This window comes from Sorghum bicolor, chromosome 6 (genome assembly GCF_000003195.3).
Source record: "Sorghum bicolor cultivar BTx623 chromosome 6, Sorghum_bicolor_NCBIv3, whole genome shotgun sequence".
NCBI classification, from domain to species: Eukaryota; Viridiplantae; Streptophyta; class Magnoliopsida; order Poales; family Poaceae; genus Sorghum; species Sorghum bicolor.
This window is the reverse complement of record NC_012875.2, coordinates 48,705,256-48,725,258: the sequence shown is the minus strand read 5'-3', so window position 1 is coordinate 48,725,258 and position 20,003 is coordinate 48,705,256. Positions and strand designations below refer to the sequence as shown.

General features: G+C 43.9%; 1 protein-coding gene across 1 annotated transcript; it reads left to right on the top strand.

Moving 5' to 3' along the window:
• Positions 9,080-12,731, top strand: LOC8058717 (beta-1,4-mannosyl-glycoprotein 4-beta-N-acetylglucosaminyltransferase). Its single transcript, XM_002447998.2, has 2 exons — positions 9,080-9,824; positions 11,005-12,731. Exons 1-2 carry the CDS (start codon positions 9,759-9,761, stop codon positions 12,103-12,105), a joined length of 1,167 nt encoding a protein of 388 aa, XP_002448043.1. The 5' UTR covers positions 9,080-9,758; the 3' UTR covers positions 12,106-12,731.

Sequence of the window (20,003 nt, the reverse complement as noted above, 5' to 3'; positions counted from 1 at the left end):
GTGGATTTGGAGTCTAAATAAGATTTAGAGTCTTATTTTTTCTACCTCTTTCTTCAATAAATATGCTGCCACATCAGCAAAATACTATAAATAATATGTAATTAAGTGTCTTGAACTCTGTGATAGAGTCTTGCATTGTGAGTGCCCAGATGACGACGCGCCGGGCACGCCGACCAGTCAACCACGGAGCCCCTAGAGAAAATAAAGTCTTGTTTATTTGTCAAAATATTTTACAAAATATTTTAGATTTCTCGTCACATCAAATCTTGCAGCATATATATGGAGCATTAAATATAGGTAAAAAAATAACTAATTACATATAGTAGATATAGACATACAGATGGAAATATATAGATATAGATATTCCAAAAATAACTTTTTTACTTTTTTTAAAAAGTTCTGTCTTTAATGTTAGTTATGGATATAGTTGTAGATAGAGATAGTGATAGAGAGGTATATAGATATAGATATAGATATAGATATAGATATAGATATAGATATAGATATAGATATAGATATAGATATAGATATAGATATAGGTATTTAAAAATAATTCCTAGCTTTAAAATAAAATCTAGATACATGAACTAATGGCTACTTTTAGATGACATAGTCCGCTACTATTTAGATATATAGACTAGTGGCTATTAGGGATTGTTTGGTTGTTTGCCGTCCCTTGTCATGCCACAGTTTATGTAACTGCCATGATATGATGCCTGGTGTTTGGATTCCGTGTAGGTCGGGGCAGTCACAACTAATTTACGTGTTGGTTTTCGCTATAGCTGTGGCGGCCACTTTGCCTGCCACTATGCCATACCTTCGGCAGCCGCAACACCTTGTATGGCATATATGTGGTGGTTGGGCACCAAACAAACCCTTGTCGTCCATTCTATCTTCCTTCTTCCAATTAGTGGGACTAGTTATTAGACGAGTATAAACTAAAAAATATTCTACCAATTAATTCACCTGTCGTTCTTTTAAAATAAAATATGTTCTTTCAAAACTAGCTCACATGTTTGGATGGCTTAGAATTAAGGTTTATGTGACAAAGTTTTAGTTCATTACCAGGTCAATAATGTTTTCGTCACGACAAACGCTGGGAAAGAGAGAAGGTCGTGAAAATCAACCACCCGTACCCCACATCAAAAGAAACAGCAATATAATTACAGATCCAACATACAACCTGGAGAAAAAAGAAACATCCAAATACGTACCGATCGTGCCGAGATTTTCAAACCTGTTGGACTCCGCCTTACCTTGTCGCTTGCGAGGCTCCGATCCCCCTACCCAAATTCCAAATTCCAAACCGCAGATCACAGCCAGCACACAAAAACACACGGCAAAGGCCGGCCGGCCTTTGGATCTAGCAACGAGCCGTGCCCATACATTTCATGCACGTATATACAAACAAAAGAGACGAAGCTAGGGCATCACTGTCCAAGACGACAATATCACGGCCAGTCGGCCACAAATAATAAGGAATAAGAAATGCCAGCGCCGATCAGTCCCGATCGAACTAAAAAACAAATTAACGGGCAGCATAAGTCTGCACTCCCCCAGACTTAAATCCCGATGCCAATTCCACTTGGTGTTTGAGCAAGCCTGCTAATACCCCGCGTGTGACAGGAACATGCATGTATGTCCCGGCCCATGATGGGAATATATATGCATGGGATCAAGTCAAAATAGAGCCAAATCAGGATAAAGTTATTTTTGCCATGTACTCCTACTCCTTCTACCACTGGATTCGCATCAAAAAGTATACAAACACACATCTTAATACGAATATGCATTGAGATGTGTATTTGCACACTTCTCAATGCAAATTCATAAAGGAGAGAGTGAGAGCACATACCTTTAAGGGCAAAAAAAATCGCCTCTGCTGAATTAGGCCTTGTTTAGTTCGCAAAAAAATTTGGCTTTGGCTACTGTGGCACTTTTTATATTTGATAATTTTTGTCTAATCACGGACTAACTAGACTCAAAAGATCCGTCATGTAAATTATAGGTAAACTGTGCAATTAGTTTTTGTTTTCGTCTATATTTAATGTTCCATACATACGTCTAAAATTTGATGTGACGGAAAATTATAAAATTTTTTGGAAACTAAAACAGGCTTCTCGGTCTCTTTCTCCTATGCCTATGGCCTTTGGGTGCATAACAAACCGGTCAATGAAGAAGGGAACTCCTATGCGAAGAATCATTGTTTATTCAGAGCCAATTGCCCTGCAAAAAGGATAATCTTTCGTCCTTCCTCAACAGCAGTAGTCCATGTATTTCCGTTGTTCATTCAATGGAAATGGGGATAATCCCTCGATTCGGAAAAAAAAAAAAACAGCAGTAGTCCATGAATGATAGGGGGCCAATAATGCACGCGGAGTAAACAACCATTTCATGTCCGTGCCTACTTTCAATTAATTTCCGATGATAATAGCGGTTGACGGACGGCGAAGACCGCATTGTTAAGTGCATTCTTTGATGCATGCTCTATACTACTCCGGATATGCAAGACGTTTCCCGCGAAATTCTTACGTGTTTTCAAGTGGCGACGGAGACATGTTTTTTTTTCTTTTTCCCTTCATTGACTTTGTGGATGATCTATATATATACAAATAGATTAATGTTTGAGGAGGCGGATGAGGTACAACGATATAGTAGTATCAAATAATTAATTCGCTTTGGATTAACGCGTGCTATCTTATGGTGACTTGGCACGGCCTTTAAGTAATCCCTTCCTTGATGCCGATCGCGAGAGCCAGCTAGTTGCTCAAAGCCAGGACGACACACGGCGACAAGGTCGACGACCCCCCGTCCGTCCGGCATATTATTACAGCCAAAATTTACGTTTCTATACTTTTTTAAGATTGCCAATCATATTAAATTTTACAACATATGCATATGAAGCATTTAATATAGATAAATAAAATAATTAATTACATAGTTTATTTGTAAGTTACGAGATAAATTTTTTAAACCTAGTTAGTCCATTGTTAGATAATAATTATCAAATATAAACAAAAGTGTTACATCTAAAAAAGATTTCACCAACTAAACAAGACCATAACCGAGAGCACAATATCCAATCCAATCAAGCTAATACTGTACAATATAGTGCCGACTGGCAACACGTCGTTAGCACAAGAACCGTCACACGGGTTAGTAGGTGGCACCACGAGAAATACAGTAAAATAATGATGATGGCTCGGAGTATTTGAGGGTGATAATGATCGTATGACGACGGAGCTCCCTCCTCTCCGTGTGGAGTTCATGGGTAGTCAACTAGTCATGCGGCTGGCAGGAATTGCTGTTATCTCAGGCACAGGTGGATAACTAGCGTAATATTCCAAAACCCAAAATTTTTTAAGATTCATCGTCTAATCGAATCTTTAGACGCATGCATTGTGTATTAAATATAAATAAAAATACAAATTAATTACGCAATTTGGTCGAAATTTAGAGACAAAACTTTTAAACCTATTTAGTCCATGGTTAAACAATAATTATCACAAATAACAAAAATACTACAGTATCACATAATTTAACTAAACAAGGCCCATGTCACACAGCGCGGACGGAATCTGGCAGCAGTGCTTCATGCGCCGTGGGTCATGCGTCATGCACTCATGCCCCCGTGCTCGCCGGCCGAACCGAGCCGTCCAGATCCATCCATCTCGCCTTTTTCAACCCTGCAATGGTTGTGCTTGGCTGCTTGCTGATGTGCAGTGCGTCCTCTAATTTGTGTGATTGATAAGGAAAAACAAAGGAGAGGAGATTCATTGTCCTGATCAACAACCCTATACTTCAGGTTAAAATCAATTCGCCGCCTAACTTGTTAAGTACTCGCTACGTCCCAAAGGGGGCGATATATATTCTATAAAAGATTCAAATTCTATAAAAGAACATGTCAAAAAAAATTAGGGAGTTTGGACCCAACCGCAGTTTGCTATGCCACAGTTTTAAATGTACTCGTACATACCACCACCTCACCTAAGACGTGGCCGACCATGACCTATAACCACACACGCCCTTATTTTCCTTTCACATTTACTCGAGCTGCCCATGGTCGTAGTATTTTTACAGTAACAGTAGGGGAATACCCTACCTATATTTTTTTGTATTTCAATTAAATGAAAGAATGGTCTGTGAAAAAGAGCAAAAGAAGGTTAAAAAAGACAAAATTACAAGGCCTTCAGGCCCAAAGGAGAAAAACAAAAAATGTGTGTTTGTCTTTTATTAGAACTACTCTGAGACCAATCTTAATGGAGGTTTTATATCATAATTTTTAAGATTTTTAAAAGTTGAAAACAGTGTAAACAAGTTCCTATCTTTATGTAGCTTTCATCATCTCTCTTTATTTGTAACCTTCCATGTAAATTTATCTAATCTAATACTCATAAAAGTCTAATGAAACATCCACTGAGATTAGCCAGGTAAATACGGCCATGTGTCTTTTTTTTTTTGCCTCCATACTAATTTGCCTTAAGTTTATTTTAGACGGAAAGAGTATATGTATAATCTTATTACACGCTTTGACGGGCTATGGTGATGATGATGCAAAGGCCAGAATCAACATCCCATTATTACCCCCCAAAATATCAGTGTGTCTTGTGTCGTGCGCTGCGTTCCAAATTTTGATTGATATATACATGTGGAGTACTACAAGAAATATGTGGTGAGCGGTGACAACAAGCAAGCTGGTAGTGCAACCAAACTACTCTCCCTTTCCGTTTCGAGATAGAATCGTTCTCGGGCGGAGAAACCACCCGTCCTGCCGTTTTCCAAGCCCGCCGCCTGCCGATGCACATGCACCACGAAATGCCACTTGGATCAACGTGCTGATCAAATTTGGCGTGTGCGCGGGCATGCCAAGCCAACGCTGGATATAGATACTAGATAGATAGATGGCCGACCGAGCATCACTGACGCGAACGACCGTTTCAGTTTCAGGAAAAGCCATCTTTTGCTAGCAGATCCTTCGATCCTAGTACTTGAGACGAGACGCTGTGGATCTGATCGGTGAGGACCAACGAGAGGCGTTGCTATTTGGCGCCGCCGGTTCATGGAGGGTTTTTGCTAGTCAAACCGTGGGTGCGTCCTGTCTCGCATGATTTTTTTTTCTTTTGCCTTTGTGGTACTGTACGTGATTGGTCATTACGATCCGGCCGCTAGGCAGGCTAGTGGATCCACCAGCACTGCGATCGAGAGCGTGGCTGTCAATGTTTTGATGGACCGCCACCGGCAAGGCAGCAACGGGCAACGGCACCAGCGAAAACGACCACCGGAATCGGCCTTGTTTAGTTCCCAAAAATGATTGGTTTCGGCTTTTGCAACACTTTCTTTTATATTTACTATTTAGTAATTATTATTTAATTATAGAATAACTAAATTTTAAAAAGTTATTTTATAAATTACAGATAAATTATATATAATTAATTAATTTTTATTTATATTTAATGATATATATATATATATATGTTAGAAGAGTAGTTGTAATATAAAATCTTAGAAAATTTTTGAAAAGCGACACGGTATGTGCAGTGATGTGATCGCCCGGTTGACACGCCCCACTACGGGCTACTACGTAATTTCCGTTGCTGTTCTGAAGGAGACATGCATAAGTCAGCATCTTAAGCACAGTAGTAGTACAAGTATAAGACCTTGTTTATTTCAACAAAAATCTAATTTTTTTTTAAGATTATTCATTACATCGAATTTTACAGCACATGCATGAAACATTAAATATATGTATAAATAACTAATTATACAGGTTAACTGTAAATTGGAGACACATTTTTTTAAGTCTAGTTAGTCTGTAATTGGACACTAACTAACAAATACAAACAAAAGTACTCTAAAAGCGAAATCCAAAAAAAATCTAAACAAGACATAAATGAGGGAACTTCGCCTCTAGCCATCACCACAAGTTTATGTTGATCGTACAAAGTAGCACTACCTTTGTCTTGAAAAGATACAATTCTCGCTCTATACTTAGGGCCTGTTTAGATGCAGCCAAACAGCCAAAAGTTTTGGAGAAATGAGCACTTTTTGGAAGAATGGATCTAAACAGGGGGTTTGTAAACTTGGCTCTAAAGATTTGGAATTTGGGACCTTTGAGCTCCAAAACTGTGTAAACTTGCTTAGGGACCCGTGTCATGTGTCTTATTGACCAAAATTTGGGAAGCATCTAAACACCTATTTCAATGTAAAGTTTACAGCCAAAAGTTTTGGGATGTAAAGATTTGGGATCTAAACAGGCCCTTAGTCAAAATGTGTAAAGTATGACCAAGTAAAGTTACGAAAACATATCAATATTCGTAATACTATAAAGAAGTATAATATATAATTTTATTTCACACCAAAACTAGTAATATTTATTTGGAATCATATAAGCTAATATATTTTTCTCAACAGAAGTAATCAAAATCAAAATAGATTAACTATGTACAGTACTAAATTATATATTTCTTTTACTAGAAAGGAAGTAGCATGTGAGAAGAAAGGCTCAGTGCTTTGAGAAAGGACCAGCACTTCCGGTGGCTAGCAGTAAAAGTGGGTACTTAAAAAGAACACGGGAATGCAACAGACAGTAATGGTGGACAGGTTAAACACCAAGACAATGCTTAAGAGGAGGAACATCTCATCTGGAGATGAAGATGAGCCGCCCTGTGTCACTTGCAATGATGAAGCCGATGAGGACATTGAGCATCTGTTCTTCACATGTAGTTTCGCCAGAAATTGCTAGGAAAAAATAAATATTGAATGGAACCTCAGCCTCAGTCTTCACCCGAGAGTCGCACACGCAAGGCAGCAGCAAAATATACCCTTTTTTATGGAATTGGTGATCGTTGCAAGCTGGAAAATCTGAAAAGTTAGGAATGACAAAATCTTTAGAAACAAGCCGGTACAAGTTGGAGCCTGGTTCAGTAACTTAAAAAACCAGTGTCACCTACAATCCCTTAGATTTAGCGATGACCTTCGGTCTTCTTTTTGCTTTTGGTTAGATGCTTACAGTTAAGCACAGTTTGCCCCCTGTAAGTATCTCTTATTTTCTTTATAAATACAAAAATAAAGTGCTGTGGGGATCTCCCCCATAGTTTTTGCCTTAAAAAAATACATATACAAATCTAGCTCTATTTTTTATTACTTTTTTTTTAAAAGTTTGGTCAATAATAGAGAAAAAATGTCAATATGTATAGCACAAATGATGCATATACTATATAAAACTATTAAATATAATCTTTCATTACGGATCTAACAACGCCTGTTTGGTATCTTAAGATCAGCAAGATCAATAATAGAGTCAAGTGCTTGACTATAAGATATAAGATAAGTGATTAGAGCAAGTTATACAATAAGTTGTCTCATACTTGTCTCTAAGTCACTTTCTCTTTCCTATTATCTCCTCACAACACTTATTATTTGGGTCCATCACTACCTATACATCCGTGTCCAGCTTGGTGCTTGCACGAGAGCCAAGCTATTACCTCTCTCCTGCTCTCCTCAGCATTAGCTTGGCTATAAGTCCATTATTGTACCTGCTCTAAGTGGAATAATAAACCTAATTAATTTTCGAATAGTTTGACTCAAGTGCTCTGACAGTAATCTGGTAGTAAGAGGGTGTTTGGTTGGGATTGGTAAAGTTTAACAGGTACTATAGTATTTTCGTATTATCTGATAATTATTGTCTAATTATAGACTAATTAGGCTCAGAAGATTTGTCTCGCAAATTACTCTCTAGCTGTGATTTTAATTTTATATAAATAGTCTATATTTAATATTCTATGCATGTGTCTAAACATTCGATGCGACGAGCGGTAAAGTTTACGTGAGGAAACCCACCACCCCTAAGTTGCACTTGGTTTTAGGACATGGTACTCCTATTTCTATGCGGTGCCTATGCTATCACGTCGCGGTTGTGCGCTAGCTTTTGGAGTCTTGTTTCGACGACGAGGAAGCGGAAAGTTGGCGCCAGACGCCGGGGGGGGGGGATCAGACGGAGACATCCATAGCTATGGACCAGCTTCTGTTTTTTCAGCCACGCTACGCCATAGCTTTCGTGGCGCGGCCTTCGCCCCTCGCCATGTCCGTCCGGCGCTCTTGTTGGTCCCGTTCCATCGGCCCAAACCAAACCCTGGAGACTGTTGTCTAGTGCTCCGACCAGCGTACGGTGTTCCAGGAAACAGCCGCGCCTCGTGCTCCTCGCTCCGCGGCGCGGCGAAAAAAAAAAAAACCGGGGCTTCAAATGACTGATGACGAAGGAAGCTAAAATAACAGGGGACGACGGAGGGTTGTCTGGGACACACATGCTTCACGACTCGACCCCTTCTCTGGTACAACAGGAAGATGATGCCCGTGGGGTCGTCCGGCGCGGGGCCAGATCTGGTCCTAGTTTGGGTTTGGGCGAATACGATGCCGCGAACAGGTGCGTGCCGTGCCGTGTTCCCGCATGGCGCATGAGGTGGATTTGTTTTTGGGGGAGTTTGGTGGTGGAGGTAGACGAGGACAGAGAGCGGATAGCAACTCTGCTGCTCCCGTGCTCCCTGATTATTATTCTGTCGTAATGGATTAACCGGCGAGCAAAGTGGGAGGAGGGGGGTTATGGCTGCTGCCTTCTTCTGAGTTGTGAATGTGATAGATAGCTTGTGGTCGAGGGCATCTCAGCTGGGATGCCTTGGCATCATCCACGCCACGGATTCCCTCGCTCACCGTTGGAAATTACTCCTCAACTTCTTCCGCCTTGTCTGGGGTTATCATCAGTCCATCAGCGATCAGGACGAGTTCCGTGGTAATTTTGGGTGCGGAACCTGCCGAACTCGCAAGCATATATTCAGGGTATATATAATAAACCGTATAAAAAGCTGAGACCTTTGTTGGTTGGTAGGAGTATTACATCTTTTAAACCTTTGTTACCAAGAAAGACTTTGCAATCACCGGAGGATTTTTATTTCAAATTGTTTCGAGAAGATTTGTTCATATACTACTCCGTAAGTAGTAACGACTGGCGTCATAATATCAGATTGCCGTCTGTTCCATAAAACCTTCCTTTTGCAACCAGTAGCATGATTATATCTAATCTAAGCAAAATCTCGCTATTAAGATCGTATTTATCTGTCCCAATTATATACATAAATAAAGCGGCGCTATCAATTGTTCCCTGCAGGCCGCAGCGCCCAGCCAAAGCGTGAGGACAAAATCGCCCAGCTCGCAATCGCCAGCGCCGGCCGGCCCGGTGGGGCGATGGAGATGAGGGGCCGCCGCACCCGCACCGCACCAGGCACCACCAGCAGTCCAGCACCACCGTCCACCGCACCGCACCACCCAAACGGCTATAATTAGGCGGTTCCATCCAAACGAAACGCCCCCTCTCTGGCTCTTGCGCCGGCGACCCCGCGGATCCCAGCTAATCACCGCCAAGTCCCCGAGTCCGGCCAGCGGCCAGCGCCACGACGGGTCCCCTGCCACGGGAGGGGAGGGACCTGCGAATTGCCTGCGGCCCCCGAGGGACCGGAGCCGGAAAAGCGCCAACCGCCGGAGCTCTCTCTCTCTCTCTCTCTCTCTCCACCGCCCGGCGATCGCCGCCCGCCGGGGACGTCGCGACCCGGCTCCGTCGGCCGCGCCATTGGAGCTGCTCCTCGCGCGCGGCTGCTGGTTCCTCTCGGGGGGGATTTTCTTCTTGCGGGCTCCCTCCCCCACCTCCCCCCCTGCCGTCGGCGTTTCTGATTCGTCCGCTCCGGCCGGGGGCCGTTCCTGGCGCGGCGATGCCGGAGGCGGGGCACTACGGGTACAAGAAGACCGACGGCATCTGCGACGGCGTGTGCGGCGAGGTGAGCCCCACTCGTCCCCCCTCTCCCCTCCTGCCCCGTTTACCCGCCCTTCCCTTCCCCCTCCCCTCCCCTCCCGGTCAGATCTGCGCCGCGCGGCGAGGCGGTAGGTTCTTTGGCCCGCCGAGACGGTTCTTTGCCGGGGGCGCGTGGCGCATTCGGCCCCCGGCCCGCGCGCTCGTGTCCCCGCCTGCCACGATTTGGCGTGCGACCCGCGCGCCCGTGACGCGTCACGCGAAGTTTCGGGCTTTCGATGAGATGGGATGATGCTGGTTGTGGTTGGATTCTGGGGGCGGCGGGCGGCGCTGGGCGTGGAGGTCGTTGCTGTTCCATGCTCGTGCGGTGTCGTTGATCTGCCATGCTGCCCTGGTATGGGCGACGGGGCGGATTAGGTGTGCTGCCCGTGCCGCTGGGGAGTCCCAATTCTTCACGCCTTTTGGGTGGCAGAATCTCGCGACGTGGCCGAATCGCGTGTTTCGGGCATGACATTTGGAGCTTCAGAATATGTCTCTGGATGAGCTTGGGGGTGTGTTTTTTTCCTGCTGCTTTCTTGATTCCATCCATCAGGCGGGCTCTTGTGCTTAGGCTTTGCGCCGGGTTTGCAGAATTTTGGACTGTTATTGATCCCTTTGGATAGACAGGAAAAGTTACGGCCTTTTTTTTTGGAAACATTGCAATCACTGGTGTCAGAGTGCTCTTGTAACCTTAAGCCGATTTAGTTCAGTTGGGCACTGTCATATCCTAAATGCTTTCGGTTTTTGTGTTCCTAGTTTATATGGTTTTTTTTGCTAACCACGTGCTCGTTGTTAACTTCAGCTTTCTGCGTTTGTGCATGTAGTTGTGACATTAGTTAGGTTTTTGTTTGCTCTTTGCTGGTTGTGTGCGGTGCTAGTCAGCTTCTGTTTAAGTGTTTAGCTTTTGATGACGCCTTCCTGGAAATAACAAACCCTTTTGCTCTGAAAAGTTGATGTTTGGGTTATTGCTTCAGGAGTTTATACCTCTCCGGTAAGAAGGCTGTGTTTATAGCAAAGTTTTATTACTCTGGGGGTAGAGAGTGGCTAATACATGTGTATACTAGAATTTTAAATAGTTTGAAGATAGCTGGTGTTCTTATTTGCTTTACAGAATTCCTTGTCTACTATTGCTTGTTTGATTTCTTATATGATTGATGAATTCATTGCAGCCTGTGTCAAAGGCAGCTCTGACCATGTCAAGGCTAAAGTGCGCGCTACGGGGATTTGATTTAAGGGCACTTATGGTCCTCTTGATTGGTGTGCCAATTCTAATTCTGATGATATATGCACATGGTCAAAAGGTCACATACTTCCTCCGGCCAATCTGGGAATCTCCTCCCAAGCCCTTCAAGACAATCCCTCACTACTACCATGAGAATGTAACCATGGAGAACCTCTGCAAGTTACATGGGTGGAAAGTCCGTGATATCCCACGCCGTGTCTTTGATGCTGTACTCTTCAGCAATGAGCTTGATATCCTGGAGATCCGTTGGAATGAGCTTAGTCCCTATGTGTCAGAGTTTGTGCTTCTAGAGTCCAACTCAACCTTTACTGGCATTAAAAAGCCCCTCCACTTCAAGGAAAACGAGCATCGGTTTGGGTTTGTTAAATCACGGCTGTCATATGGTAGTATTGGGGGAAGGTTCGTGAAGGGGGAGAACCCATTTGTTGAGGAGTCATATCAGAGGGTTGCCCTGGACCAGCTTCTTAAGCTTGCAAGAATAGAAGATGATGACCTGCTGATCATGTCGGATGTTGATGAAATCCCAAGCGGTCACACAATTGATCTCTTAAGGTGGTGCGATGACATTCCAGACATACTTCATCTTCAGCTCAGGAATTACCTTTACTCATTTGAGTTTTTCTTGGATGACAAGAGCTGGAGGGCATCAATACACAAGTACAAATCTGGAAAGACAAGGTATGCACACTTCCGGCAGACAGATGAGCTTCTTGCTGATTCGGGGTGGCACTGCAGCTTTTGCTTCCGTTACATAAGCGATTTTGCCTTCAAGATGCAAGCGTACAGCCATGTTGACAGGATCAGATTCAAGTACTTCCTGAACCCTGAAAGGATTCAAGATGTCATCTGCAGAGGGGCGGATCTTTTTGATATGCTTCCAGAAGAGTACACATTCCAAGAAATCATTGCCAAGCTGGGGCCGATCCCAAGCACATATTCTGGTGTTCATCTTCCAAGTTATCTACTAAAGAATGTCGAGCGGTTTAGATACCTTCTACCGGGCAACTGCAGGAGAGAAAGTGGCTAGGTTTTATGGTCCTACCCTGCAATCTGCTGTGCATGGGTGGGTGCCACTGCAAAGTTGTTGTCCATGGGATGCCTGTGGCAGTTCCACCTGGTATGATTGCCTAACATAGCTGGACAATTGCTTGGGGAAAATTTGGTTCATGGACGGGTGAGCTCATCTGCTCATGGTTCTGTAATGTGTAATAGAACTTGGGAAGGGGGATCTAACAGCATAGCGCATGCTTGGTCCTGGCTGGCTGTACCTTCCAGACGAGCTGAGCTGAGCAGTTTGTGCTTACATCCGGATGTCATTGTCATTCGTTACTTCCCTGATTGATATATAAAACTCAAAAGGTGGTTGTAGATTGCAAATCAAGTGGTATTTCAGAGGCCTTGCTCTGCAGATAATTCACATATGCATTTGCTCTTACTTGGTGTTCTGTTTTGTCCATAGTGGTGCCAGAATGCTAGATTTGTGAATTTCTTTGAGCAAAAATCTGTCTTCCACGGCGCCAGCGGCTGAGCAACCAGCATTGCGCTAGCGCATTGTACTTTCCTGTTTAAGCTGTATGGTGCTGCACTGTTGTGCAACGAAAGCCACGTATGTAAGTGAGATGGCAATGGGTACAAACCTGCTGGGTTTTGCTATTCCAAACCAGTACCAATAAACAAAAAATCTACCTATTCTACCTATTAAAATATCAATTACCAATGACCCGTAACAGGTGTGATTTTGTGCCTAAATCCATATCCATGCCTGCTCCTGCTCGGGTCACGGGTACCCAACGGGTCGTCCTATGTTCAAGTGCTTGTATAGAGAGTTTTGTATTTGTCTTCCTGTTTGCACATGCGAGGTTGGACTATAGAGCGCAGCTGTTGTATAGTGCTATGCCATTATGCTAAATGGGCCGGCCCAGAATTAGATAGCTCTGGTGTGCTCTCAAGATCTCATGCGTATCAAAGTCATCCCCCCCCCCCCCCCCCCCAAAAAAAAAAATCCTCCTGTGTAGTGCTACATGTGCATTCTTTGTTTCTTTTAATTGTTTTCTCTACAGTTCTATATTTTCATGGAAATTTTAAAAATATTCCATGTTCTATTCTATTGTCCTTTGGACATAAGAACATGGCCTTGTTTAGTTCCCCAAAAATTTTGCAAAATTTTTCAGATTCCCCGTCACATCGAATCTTTAGACGTATGCATGTAGTATTAAATATAGATGAAAATAAAAACTAATTACACAGTTTGGTCGAAATTGACGAGACGAATCTTTTAAGCCTAGTTAGTCTATAATTGGATAATATTTGTCAAATACAACCGAAAGTGTTACTATTCCTATTTTGCAAAAAAAAAATGGAAGTAAACAAGGCCCATGTAGGCATCCTGTGCATTGCACCGAAACATAACAATGATATAGTAATTTAAGTATGAGTATGTGTTGTGTTTTTCTAAAAAAGAATAGTATGAACGTGCCCGTGCGTACATATAATAAGAATATGATAATTATAGTTCGCATCGTATGTTGTATCATAACCAAACAAAACTATTTTTTATTTTGACATAGCCAATTATTGTTGCTACATAAATGTTAATAAACCAATGTGCGCGTTGGGCTTATCGGGCCAGCTTGGCCCAAAAATCGGCCCGGCATTTCGTGCCTGGGCTGATGGCTAGGCATAAAGCCCTCTTCGGTAGTGACCCAATGGACCGGCGTGCCAAGCCTGACACGTCCTCATTGGTCCATGCTTTTATCGGGCCCATACAGTGCTAGGCCGGGTGGCCCGTTTGGCCATCTACACCAGGAAGGCTGAAAAAGCATAAAAAATATTTTCTTCTAAAGATGAGGAAGGTATCTGTTTACACTCAAATTTGGCTAAGGCCTCATTTAGTTCACGAAAAGAAAAGCTTTTAGGTATTGTAGCATATTTATAACTATAGCAATTAGTGTCTAATTATGAACTATCTAGGCTTAAAAGATTCGTCTCGTAAATACATGCAAATTGTATAATTAGTTATTTTTTATCTATATTTAATACTCCATGCATGTGTCCAAATATTCATTGAAATGGGGTGAAAAGTTTTTGAGTGGGAACTAAATAAGGCCCAAGGCTGTGTAAACAATGGTCTACGGATTTTCTTTGCCGAGCCAATAAATGTTGTCAACTTGTTGGTGCTTTCCAATGCAAATTAAGCTGAGAAAAGAATGGCTCAAAAAAAAGCTGAGAAAAGAATGGAAGGATGAGTTTGTATGTACACGGAGAGACAACAAGCTAGCAAGAATTTCTGTTGACCCTATACATATATGAGCTAATTTACATGGGCGATAGCCCAGCCCAGACATATCCGGGCCTTCCAACAACTTCAATTGCCACCGTTGATATATAGCTTGCACTCGGGTTGCTGCATGCAAGTGTACAGCAAGAAGAGAATAAGTATAAGTAGTTGATGCATTTTTATACTACGTGTAGGTGATCGGTGCTGCCTTTTGGTGTTATGAGAGAAATAGAGAAGATGCATGAAACATGTGAGATGACGGAGGAGGCAACAACGTTATGCATATTTAAACTAATTATCAATGCATCCAGTCAAGAATAGGGACTCAGTTTCATGGTCTGTTCATCCAGGTCCTAATATTTGCCTGTAGGGAGGAACAGGGTGGTATCATTATCTGTGTTTGCCCATTCGTGCGAGACAAAGCAAGTCATGGAACGAGCGACAGGCTGAAGTCTACTACGTACGTAGGCGTCGTTTGCCACAGCATTAGCTTATCTGAAGTTTGTATGGTAAAACCAAAAACTTATTTTTTTTTTATATACAATAGTGGATAGAGAACAGTACAACTGCTACAGCCTTACAATTTTCCGAGGTAGATATACCTAGGTCTAAAAGATTCACTAAATATATATATCCTGAATTTTCGAGGTGAATTCCGTTACCCCTGCGTGCCCGTCAAACTAACTCAATTTTAACCAAGTTTATATTAAACAATATTAGTATTTATATCTCGAAATAAATTTATTATAAAAATATATTCTACTACTAATCTAATAATACTTATTTTGTCTTATAAGTGTTAGTATATTTTAATATAATTTTAGTTATTGTTAAAATTGTTTGACTTGTTCTTTGTTGACCGAGAGGGAGTATGCTCTCTTTTCTGCCCAGCAGGCATCCTCCTGAATCTCTGAACTTCTGAAGCACGCAGATGTTCCTGCCTGTGTAGCGCCCGAGCCAAACAGTCAAGTCTGGTCCGACCGATTGGCGACCGCAGCTCGATTCTGGTCCGACCGATTGGTGTCCGCAATCCGCAGCGCGCAGGCCAGACCGATTGGCCTGGGCCTTGTTTAGTTCGGAAGTATAGCACTTTCGTTTGTTTGTAATAAATATTGTCCAATCATATACTAACTAGGGTCAAAAGATTTATCTCGTGATTTACAGTCAAATTGTGTGATTAGTTTTTGTTTTCGTCTATATTTAATACTTCATGCATGTACCGCTAGATTCGATATGATAGAGAATCTTGAAAACTTTTTGAATTTCGGATGAACTAAACAAGGCCCCGCATCTCCTGCTAGTTGGGTACGCTGCCGGCTGAAAATAGCATGCCTTTGCAAGGTATGCCGCGCGCGTCCGTTGACTCGCTTCGCCTGGTGCGTGAACCTGACGGGACTTGCCGCTGCCGGCCGCCAGGGACTTCGGCGTCGTGAGGACGCGAGGTCGTCAGACTGTCAGAGCCGTGGTCGTGGACGCGCATCGCTCGTCTCCACTCCCCACTTGTCAGACTCAGGCAGGCCGCAGGCGTTGTCAGACTCCCAGATAAAGATGGCAACGGAACAAAAAAAAATCTAAGGCCTTGTTTAGTTCCGAAAAGTGAAAAGTTTTTTATACTGTAGCATTTTCGTTTATTTGTGAAAAATATTATTCAATCATGGACTAACTAGGATTAAAAGATTCGTCTCGTGATTTACAGCTAAACTGTGTAATTAGTTTTTGTTTTCGTCTATATTTAATGTTTCATGCATGTGCCATAAGATTCGATGTGACGGAGAATCTTGAAAACTTTTTGGTTTTCAGAGTGAACTAAACAAGGCCTAAAAGCATCTCCAAGAGTTTTGCAAACAAACTTTGCATTGTCCTATTTGCAAAAAAGAGTAGAAAATATCTCTCAAATGGTTTTGCAAATAAGGTTTGCAATTTGGTTAACTTTGCAAATATAGGTTGAGGCTTTACATATATGCAAACCTTCCCACCACTTTGCATCTACAATTTCGGTCTTCCACGCCGGACTCCGTCCCCCCCCCCCCCGCGCGATTTCTCTACGCCCGTCCGCCCTCCCTGCTGCGCGCGCTCGCCCTCCCTACCGCGCGAAGATGAAACCTTTTGCGATGCGCCGTGCAACGAGGCTGTTCTCTGGTAACTTGGATGCCATCTGTGCTATCCCTATGCATTTACGATGACGCACCGAACTAGCGGCGGTGCGACCATGGAGACTCACGCGCGTCCACGAACGACAACGTACGCGGCCACGTCTGGACGATGTACGCGGCCACGGCGCAGGAACGGAGGTGGACCTTCCCTCGCGGGGACCTTCCCTCGGAGGAGGACGGAGGTGGACGGAGCCGAACTGACGCGAACGACGACGGTGACGAACGCGGCCTGGGCAGGGCGGCAACTGGCGGCGACCTGGCCTGGGCGGCGACTGGCATGCACGACGTACGTCAAAATGGCGCGAAGGAAAAAAAACACGCGGGTGGGGTCCACATTTTGGGTTTGCCAAGTCTAAATGCAAAGTCCCTTGGAGTTGGACTATTTTTAGACTTTGCAAATGAGTTTGGGACTTTGCAAACAATACCAAATGCAAAATTCATTTGTAAAGTCCCTTGGAGATGCTCTAAGGCCTTGTTTAGATCCAAAAACTTTTTGGATTTTGACACTGTAGCACTTTTGTTTTTATTTGACAAACATTATCCAATCATGGAGTAACTAGGCTAAAAGATTCGTCTCGTGATTTACAGTTAAACTATGCAATTAGTTATCTTTTTTATCTATATTTAATGTTCCATACATGTGCCGTAAGATTCGATGTGATGGGGAATCTTGTAAAGTTTTGGGTTTTTGGGTGTATCTAAACAAGGCCTAAGTACCCGCGGGCATTGAACCCGACAGACGTGGATACGGGTGTGAATCTGTGCCCGCGGACACGGACGCGGATAGAGAGTTATGCCCAACAGGCAAAGCTAAGGCCTTGTTTAGTTCGCAAAAATTTTCAAGATTCTCCGTCACATCGAATCTTTGGTCGCATGCATGGAGCATTAAATATAGACGAAAATAAAAATTAATTGCACAGTTTACCTGTAATTTGTGAGATGAATCTTTTGAGGCTAGTTACTCCATGATTGGACAATGTTTGTCAAATAAAAACGAAAGTGCTACAGTGGGCAAAAACCCAAATTTTTGCCAACTAAACAAGGCCTAAATGGGTAAGAAAATAGTCTGCCCGCACCCACAAATCCGCCAAACCCGCACTGACTTGTGGGGCCATAGCAAAAGCGATATATATACTTTAGTTTTAGGGTTTATATCCCAATTTCCCTCCCAGTCTCATTCACACCCGCGCTGTCGTCGCCCACTCGACGAGCTCGCAACCGCGACCCGCATCGGCGGCTTCGTGCCTCCCCAACCTTGATGCCTCTTGCTCCTCCACTCGTGAGTTAACAACCACGACACTGCTTTGTCCTTCCCATCATGCGCGGCTCTCTACTTCTCTATTCTCGAGTCCCGACGTCTCCTGCTCCTGCTCCGACGGACCGAGGCCTCATGCTCGGAGGGGAGGGACCCTGACGCCTCCTCCTCGAGAGGAGGGACCCCGACGCATCCTGCTCGGAGGGGAGGGACCCCAACGTCCACCCTGCAGGTCGTCGTCGTCTTCCCAGCCGCGCGCTCCATGCTACTTCTGGCAAGTATGCGGGCATACCCGCGGGTGAGCCATATCCGTGGATAGCGGGCACGGGCGCAGGTTGCTGCCCGGGCGGGTGGCGGGCGCGGGTGCGAGCACGAGATTTTGCTCGCGGGTACACGCGTGCGAAGGCACTATCCGTGCGGATTTTGCCTGTTGCCATCTTTACACAGTTCACCTATAATTTGCGAGACAAATCTTTTAAATCTAGTTAGTCCATGATTGAACTATATTTATCAAACACAAACGAAAATGCTACCGTACCCATTTTGAAAAAAAAAATGGAACTAAACAAGGCCTAATACGCAGGAGCAACCGAGGAGATTTATTTGCACCAGGTATGGGCCTTAATCGTCGTAATAGAGTTTCTGCACTTCCATCTCGGAGTCATTGTGCTGGGCTTTTTTTTTCTTTCTTTCACCTTTTTTTGGCAGTAAGTGGCCGAGTTGGGCCTAATCAGAACGGGAACGGGGCATCGTGGTTTCACAGCGAGATCGAACGATCCCCCGGCCATCCGCAGCGCCGGGGTCCCTCCTTCCTTGCTTAGCCGCGAAGGAGTCGCCAACGCCGCCGAGTCTGCGAGTCAGGCAGGGCGCAGCGCAGGCCGCCCGAAACAACAAATGCAGGCGCATCCAGCGACACCGCCGCGCGGCAGCACAGGACGAATCAAAAAGTTTTCCCCTTCGGCCTTGTTTAGTTCATCCTGAGAATGAAAAAGTTTTTAAGATTTTCCGTCACATCGAATCTTGTAGCATATATATGAAATATTAAATATAGACGAAAATAACAACTAATTACACAGTTTAGCTGTAAATCACGAGACGAATCTTTTGATCTTAATTACTCCATGGTTAAATAATATCTGTCAAAAAAAACGAAAGTGCTACAGTACCGAAAACTTTTCACTTTTCGGAAGCCGAAGGGGAAATCTTCCGTGGGATTTTCCAGGAAACACAGGGGGCGCTGTCGTCTGCTAGGGGATCAGGCTATTCACTGTCCGGCGGCTCCGTTAAACACAGACAGCTTGTGACGTGGACCTTCGAAACGGCCCCTCGTGGTGGACTACGACGCGCCGGGGGTTTTGCTCCCCTTGTGTCTCCCAGATGTGCGCCACCGCCGGTGCGTGTCCGCTTCCGGTCTGTCCGAGTCGTCGGGGGACTTCGGCGGGTCCCACGGGCACGGGACACCGTGGGCTGAAGTGAGGCACCGGTCGCATATGCGACTTCTTGCGACGCAAGAAAAAGGTGGCCGCGGCGGAGGGGCTGCTGCGCAGCTGCGGTGACTCGCCGGTGACTGTTGTCGGCTAGTCGTCGGAGACTGGTTTTGCCTGTTCGTCGTCTTCGTCAAAGCAAGCCGGCAAACCCTCCTGGTAGTCCTATATAACAACCTAGCTACGTGTGATATGTGGTGACATTTTAGGGTTTTTTTGGCTCTCAAGTAGTGTCCGCCACGCCACAGTATGGCATTGCCATGGTCTGATGGTATCTAGGTTCTTCACCACACTCGCCATAACTTACACACTAGAAGACAAACGTTTGCGAGAAAATAATAGGGATGAAAACCAAACAAAATAAAGTTGATGTGACAGCTACATCTTAATTGTGGCGTGGTGATGCTCCAAACCAAACAAGCCCTATGGCCCTGTTTAGGCCTTGTTTACTTCCAAAAGTTTTTAGGAAATGAACACTGTAGCACTTTCGTTTGTATTTGACAAATATTGTTCAATCATAGACTAACTAGGTTTAAAAGATTTGTCTTTTCAATTCCGACCAAACTGTGTAATTAGTTTTTATTTTCATCTATATTTAATACTTCATGCATACGTCTAAAGATTCGATGTGACGGGGAATCTGAAAAATTTTGCAAAATTTTTCGGGAATTAAACAAGGCCTTAGTTCACCCCGAAAACCAAAAAGTTTTCAAAATTTTCCGTCACATCGAATCTTTCGGCACATGCATGAAGCAT

Coding starts and splice junctions, on each gene's coding strand:
- LOC8058717 (XM_002447998.2), top strand. CDS start 9,759: ATGCCGGAGGCGGGGCACTACGGGTACAAGAAGACCGACGGCATCTGC. Junction 9,825..11,004: donor GCGACGGCGTGTGCGGCGAG/GTGAGCCCCACT, acceptor AATTCATTGCAG/CCTGTGTCAAAGGCAGCTCT.